Source organism: Gadus morhua, chromosome 7 (assembly GCF_902167405.1).
Source record: "Gadus morhua chromosome 7, gadMor3.0, whole genome shotgun sequence".
In the NCBI taxonomy this organism is placed as follows: Eukaryota; Metazoa; Chordata; class Actinopteri; order Gadiformes; family Gadidae; genus Gadus; species Gadus morhua.
In genome coordinates this window covers 20320728-20328058 of record NC_044054.1, presented here as the reverse complement: position 1 = coordinate 20328058, position 7331 = coordinate 20320728, and the positions used below count along the sequence as shown (strand labels likewise).

At 40.4% G+C, this 7331-nt stretch overlaps 1 protein-coding gene across 1 annotated transcript; it reads left to right on the top strand.

The window, feature by feature from the left end:
• The first annotated feature begins 2529 nt into the window (after window positions 1–2529).
• capns1a (calpain, small subunit 1 a) lies at window positions 2530–7331 on the top strand. The gene is made up of 11 exons (XM_030361600.1): window positions 2530–2683; window positions 3599–3645; window positions 3782–3818; window positions 4036–4128; window positions 4291–4348; window positions 4765–4829; window positions 5101–5169; window positions 5555–5633; window positions 5859–5975; window positions 6113–6171; window positions 6293–7331. Exons 2-11 carry the CDS (start codon window positions 3599–3601, stop codon window positions 6317–6319), a joined length of 651 nt encoding a protein of 216 aa, XP_030217460.1. The 5' UTR covers window positions 2530–2683; the 3' UTR covers window positions 6320–7331.

Below are 7331 nucleotides of genomic sequence, written 5' to 3'. Positions count from 1 at the left end.
TTTGCCTATTATCTGCGAATGTTTGTTCAATGTGCCATCCCAGAGTGACATTATAACTGGAATATTTCCATGGATCTCCTCAGCCTGTCTACTTTCCTCCTCTCTATCTTGAATTGCAGTCTGAAAGGAATTGGCAGCGTTTAACACTTAGGGTACATTCGATTCCTACTGTGGGAGAAGGTAGCAATGGGCTTGAATGATAAAATTGCGTTGTCAAGGTAACAGGTTGTTCTGAAGACTGCAAATATGTCATATTGGAGATGCTCCTGCCAGACAGACTTCGACCTGTAGCCTTGGTAACTAGGCACTACTTAGGCTCACCAATTTACCCCCTTTAGGGATATAGGCAGGTAAACCCACCAATTTGGTGTTTTGGAGGCATTAATAATACAAAAGCCATCCCACATTCGTTTTTTTCTCATCGAATCAGTAGAAATAACACAGGATTGTTCCATTATTGAACGCTGACTATTTTTTGTATTTCTTTTACTCAAATAGTGGGTGTTTGCGTTGCCTTGTGCTGTTGGTGGTGGTGGTGGTGCAGTAGAGAGGGTTCTGGAAGCCACCGTTGAATGAGATGAAAAGGTGAAGACTGCTGGAGGATGAAGAGAGTCACTGAGGGAACCACTAAACATGGTTCCTGGTGTAACCATGGATACCTCTATTTCATGGATGGACTGATTTGAGCTGAAGTGGGAATTGAAGGGGAGATATCTTGTTTCTATAGAACCCCGTCGTGCTCCTGTCAGTTGTTGTATGGGGTTTGTTCCTTTGGTCACCTCTTATTTACCGGATAGGGAACCATAAACAGATCAGCGTATCAGTGTAGGTCTGTGATGACGGCTATCTTAGCATCTCTGGTATGTGTCATGGCGGATGGACGGGATCCTGATTGTCACATTCATCAATAAGGTGTACGTCGGGTGTGCCTCTAGGGTAAGCCGAGCTGGCTGCTGTGTTGAAAGAGAAATTAAACATTTGAGAGGAGGAGAACAACATAGGAAGAACAAAGAGGATGCCCAAGATGAGATAACATCATTGTATTGTGGCTATATGTTTGTATGTTGATAGATTAAGGATTATGTTTTTTTTATTAATTAATCATTTAAGATTTCTGGGCACATAAGGATCACAATTGAATAAAAAACCCTTGCTTTACGTGGGTGTGTGTGTGTGTGTGTGTGTGCAAGTGCACGCGCGTTCACACACACACGCACGCACGCACGCACGCACACACACACACACACACACACACACACACACACACACACACACACACACACACACACACACACACACACACACACACACACACACACACACTGCATCAGCAGCGACCAAAACGTAACTCTCCCTCGATAAAATAGTGTGCATGCACATATGGCATGTACTGTAGCATAACACCTACAGGCTTTACCCAATAGAATTTCGATTGCAAAATGGTTAAGGCCTGACTCAGCTACATTTTGACAATCCTTTTTAATGTATTGCACCAAAAGTATATAATGAAAACATAACTTGATAATCCTATTTCACTGTCCACTTGGTTTCTACATTACACAAACATACACTTTTCATCGCTTATTACTATTAAAGAAAACATAGCTATGTAAACGTGACTCATTATAATAATTATATAGAAATATATAAAAAGATACGTTATATATGTTATAGCCTCGTAAGCTTTATGAGGCTAGGGAAGATTTCTAATTCAAATCTTGCAGCTATAAAGGACCCCATCTGGCGGATTTAGTCGGCACCACATCACAAAATGTAGCTCTACCTTCGGGATTCATGATTGCAGAACATACACTATAGGAATTGGTGAGTTGGGTTAGCATCCAATATCTAGGCTATATCTGTTACTTTCCTTTAAATGTTCGGTTTCTTAAGATAGGCAGGTGGCCTATCCGTTTTTTTTCCTCTTAGGGTCCAAAGAAATGTATGCAAAATAGTTTGGGTCTATGATTTGATAACTTTGGTAATAAACCACCTTTCACTATACACATGATGATCTTACTTGTCTTCGATGGTTTAAAATCCATCATGTACGTGAAGGTGAATCGCGCGTGTGGTTTCTGGACACCTGATGGTGTTTCATTCAAAGAATACGTGTTCGTATGTTGATCTCATCGATGAAATATTCGCTGCTGGATTTAACGACTGTCTTTTTGGTAGAGGAGGCGGTTTTGTGGCTGGTTTGCATCTACGATTTATATTACCGTCCAGAAGATGGCGGTAATATGCCATGTTGATGTTTGCATTGCACCAAGGGGTACGTTTTTGAACATGTTGCAGTACTGAATCGCAATAACTGAATATAATCGGACTTCACTGATCAGACACCGAAACGTACTTAAGGTTAAAGGTCATACAGATTGAACCATCGACTATATAAAAAGAAAGTGTATATATATATATATATATATATATATATATATATATATATATATATATATATATATATATATATATATATATATATATATATATATATATATATATATATACAGGTATATATTGAACTCGTTGTTTGTTAGAGATTAGAGGGAGTCGTCCTGGGAGAGTTGCGTCTCTCCTCGGAGTAGGGCGTGTGTCACCGGAAGTGCGTGCCAGCTGTGGTATTCAGAGCCAGTTGCCGTTTCACATTCGTCGTCGACTCTGCGAAGTACTTTGCGTTAAGGTCAGTATACTCGACTTAAACGATGGTTCTCATGTTTCACTGCTAATGCATTATTTTAGCATACGTATTGATAAGAGGTACATTGCAGAACAACGGTGGATCGATCACAACGTTGTCGTTGATTGTATACCTTGCGCAACTAGACAGCCTGGGCTGCTGTGCTGCGAGCTTCCTGGGTAAAGGAGTCATTATTGGTATGAGGCGTTTTTAAAAAAACTTGATCTATCCATGGTTAACAGCCAGCCCGTACTTTTGTCAGATATACGGACCAGATTAAATAAAACCTAGGATTGAGACTAGAATAAGTATTAATTAATCCATAAATGAAGTTCACGCTAGCTTTTACAAGCTTGCGGATGTTTGTTCGAGTGTTTACTTTCAGGGAAGGGAAGAGATTTTTATGATGCGTATAGGCCTTAAAAATAAGCTAAACTTGGCGCTTCTCCATCTATTGATTCATTGTGCTTCTTGAAGTCGGATCGACATAATTTGTTTACATATAAACACTTCGCTTCATCTTCTCTGTCACACCCACGTGACTACGGCTTGAACACAGATCTCTGCACACAGCAATGATTAAAACATTTCCACTTATATTTTCCGGGAAACAACTGTTGTATGGGTGTATCCAAAAGGTGTGTTTTGAAAGCGTTGACTGCAATGTAGTGAACTTAAGCAAACGTTATAACAATGTGATGATCCATGATATGTTTCCTATCACAACATTTTAAGGGTTTATTGGTAACATAGTTTTGGCATCTGTTGACTTCCTGTCTTACCCAACCGCCAGAGGTACTCGCTTGGATCATAGAACAAGTTTGCTAGACTGATAATTTTGTTGATTGAAACGTGGTTCATCTTGCAGCATTACGTTGTTGCCTAATTTATGGTATTGTGCTCTCTGCATTGTTGAAGATGTCTTTAGCCAGAAGACTTATCGGTGGCTTCCTGGATATTGTGAGGTAAGCTTTTGTCTGTTATACTTTAATATTATAAAACCACATGTAGGGTACATCATTTAGATGTGATACAGAGATTACAACTGCATTTCTGCTGAATGTAGACAATGACACATTTTCACCCTCTTTGCCCTTATAGCAACATCGATCCAGCTCAGTTTGTTCCCTCTGAACCTGTAAGTTGCAAGCATATCCACCTACGTTGCTAAGTATGCTACAAATTAGATGACCATCAGTTTACTACAATGCTGTGAGCCCCTTATTTATGTCTGGGTATTATTAAAGCATAACTCGTATTATCTTACACCAACTTTACACAAGAAAGCCATTTATATTATAAGCCATCTCTCTGCGGTTACTGAACGCTCACTGTTTAATGTGTGCCCCCATCAGCCCCCACCACGCAGGCCTTTGGCGTACGCAGAGCACAATGAGTCCGAAGAGGATGCCAAGTTCCGCAGAGTCTTCAAGCAGCTCGCTGGAGAGGTGAGCATTGCCTGAATTGTCCCATGCATTTTTTTTTTTTTTTTTGAAAGCAGTTGAGCTAAGTGACAGCTAAATTACACGTGAGATTCTACAGGGAGGGCTGGCGTAAACCTCCTCAAACAAGCCTGTTTGAAAATTGATTTGAGCACTCTCTCCGTGTAGGACATGGAGGTGAGCCCCAAGGAACTGATGGACATCCTGAACAAGATCATCTCTAAACGTAAGGGCCCTAGGCTAGAGTTTGATCTTACTTCAAAGCTGCTGTATGTAAGATTTGATTTTCAAACTCTTCCTCCCAAGAGGATAACAACCACCCCTCTCAACCTCCATATTTTTCTCTGCCATTGAGAGGTTCTTGTTTCTCGAGCCTTGAGATATGAGCAGGGAGTGGTCAGAAACCTGACTCATACAGAGGCAGGCGCAGCAAACTCAAAACAGATATTATCACAACGCATATCTATCACTAATGGCTGATGGAAGGCCATGCCCTTTCATACAAATAACACTCAAATAATTGCTATAAAATCGTACTTACAGCAACATATTCTATCACTGGTTTCTTACGAACGGATTGCTGTTGAAGTCCACACAAGACCCCGCAATGATGTCGGCCTTGGTTTGGGCTTTTAATTTCAGATGCCGCCCTGAAGACAGATGGCTTCAGCATTGAGTCCTGCCGGAGCATGGTGGCCGTCATGGATGTATCTTCCCCGCTGGCTTCATTTGCCATGATTAACGTGCCAACTGTCGTGTTTGACACCAAACAAATGTCTTCTTCAACTACTGTTTATTGATAACAGCAAATGGCTCACTCATGCACATAATACAGAGCTTAAGGTGAGATCGACAAAATTCTGAATAGAGCTTGTTTAAACTGGATTGTTGCTGTGTAGAACCTCACTGTCATGTGTAAGGTTTTAAGTACACGTGGTAGGGAAAGTGCTCTTTATTTTCCTTAACATTTCTATCTAGAGCGACAGCACCGGAAAACTTGGATTCCATGAGTTCAAATACCTCTGGAACAACATCAAGAAATGGCAGGCAAGTGTCATGGCTGTTTCTTAGCAGTGCTTGTGCCCCTCATGTTGCCTTACTGAGCGGGACCTTGATGTACCTTTTGACTATGTACACCAGGGCTGTCAAACATATGGCCCGCGGGTTGGATCCGGCCCGGTACACCATTACGCAGTTATTTTCTGGTTTGGTTGGCTTATACTGCACTGAGAGGAGTATCACGAGGTGTAACATAGTTTTGACATATGATATGTAAAATATACATTGGAACCTTGGGGTCATCAAATAATGTTGTACCTTAATTTCCAGTTTGATTAGAAACTTTGTCAGAGGGGTAATTAGAGTAGCTGTCATGTTGTAGTCAATTAGACGTATTTTCATTAAGGAATGGTAATAACTTCTCTTCTTTTAGGGAGTGTACCTGAACTTTGACCAGGATGGCTCTGGGGTCATCAGTGGAGAGGAGCTCCCTGGAGCTTTCACCGCCGCAGGTAAAACAAAAAGAATCCTCTCATTATGCAAATAGTTGACACCTCTTGGTTATTGAAATCCACTGTGCATTTCTGTGAACGATCCTATTGATATAACTCTTCTCCGCTTTGAATACATGCCGAGTGCCTTGACTCAAAAATGCCATGCAGTCCGGACAAGTCCTTTTGCCAGGCAAAACAGGCCACTGGCAGCCACCGGCCTTACCCACTGTGCCTGTTGTGCAGGGTTCCCCCTCAACGATCAGTTGTGTCAGATGATAGTCCGCAGATACAGTGATGAAAGCGGAAACCTGGACTTTGATAACTACATTGGATGCCTCGTCAGGCTGGATGCCATGTGTCGTAAGTGGTTTGAAACTTAACCACGTTATTCATTTAAAACCTGCCGTATTTTTGTTACATAGAAGAGTTAAAGAGATCACCTTGGGAAACATTATGAATATTATTCTGATGTCATTTCTTCTACCGTTTCAATTCAGGTGCCTTCAAAACCCTGGATAAAGATAACAATGGGACCATCAAGGTCAACGTTAAAGAGGTAATTTAAATCGAAAAGGTCCTCGGACATTTAAATTGTTTAACTTAAAAGGTGTTTAAGGTCATGGTGAAAAATGTCAAGTGGCTATCTTTTTAATGTGTTTTTCATCTTGTCGTTTCAGTGGCTCCAGTTGACCATGTACTCTTGAATGGGGAGAATTTTGCAACGGCCTACGACGGGGAACAACTTTACATATGCCGCGATGCCGTATATATTTGACCTTTGCAGCGATTAACTGTTTATGAACCAATATGTGTGCAGGTTTTATTTTAATGTGGAAAACATATAGATAAATATCTTAGAATATTTTTTATACACGTCGTACTGCTCTGGTTTTTGGGAGAAAAACTATAGGTGTCAGCAATCATTTAAGAAAACCTAGAATTCGCACCAACCTTGTCTATTCAAAAAACAAAACCAAAAAGGGTGCCTTCAGTGTAAACCTGCACCCATAATGGTATCAGAAACTGTCAAAATGATTCCCCCCTCAATCATATAGCATGGATATCTGGTCTGCCATGCATGATTGGGGCTTTATTTTATAGTTTATTGCATCGCACAGGCTTTTTTTTTCATATATTCCGAGGTGTTGTGTATTTTTCTAGGGAATAAAGAGGGTTAGCCATACTAACACGTTTGCACTGACGCAAGGAAGACCCCCACTGATATTGGAACACAATAAATGGCAACCAGAACGCTTTTGCAAAAAACCAATGTATTATTTTTCCAATTATTCTTATGAACTAATATTGGTGCTTATCCCATAGTAAATACGAACAATGACTGAGTAGTGAGCAACCATTTAAGTCAATACAAATATTTAGTTTTTTCTGTTAGCAATGGTTTGGTTGGCAAAGTTGATATTGTACCATCTGTGGAGCTTTTATACTTTTTTGTTTGTTATGGATTTGGTGCATGGCCACAGGATTTGCCATGTCTGTAGCTTGTTAGGGTTTGCAGTGTTTTTTGGAATGCCTACACAAAGTTATAACAGCACAACATTAGAACTTAGGATATCACAACAAATGACCATGCCAATGCAGCGGAGAGGAGGGATGCCATTTAAAAATACACGGTCTTTGCCAAATTCACTGAACTGTTACCAAAATGTCTCATGTCTAATGTGTGCTATATTGGAAATAAAACACATTATTACATTA

Bases quoted from the DNA above. Each gene is read 5' to 3' on its own strand.
- capns1a (XM_030361600.1), top strand. From the start codon at position 3,599: ATGTCTTTAGCCAGAAGACTTATCGGTGGCTTCCTGGATATTGTGAG. The intron at 4,129-4,290 runs GTGAGCATTGCC...CTCTCCGTGTAG, and splicing joins TCAAGCAGCTCGCTGGAGAG to GACATGGAGGTGAGCCCCAA. The intron at 6,172-6,292 runs GTAATTTAAATC...TTGTCGTTTCAG, and splicing joins TCAAGGTCAACGTTAAAGAG to TGGCTCCAGTTGACCATGTA.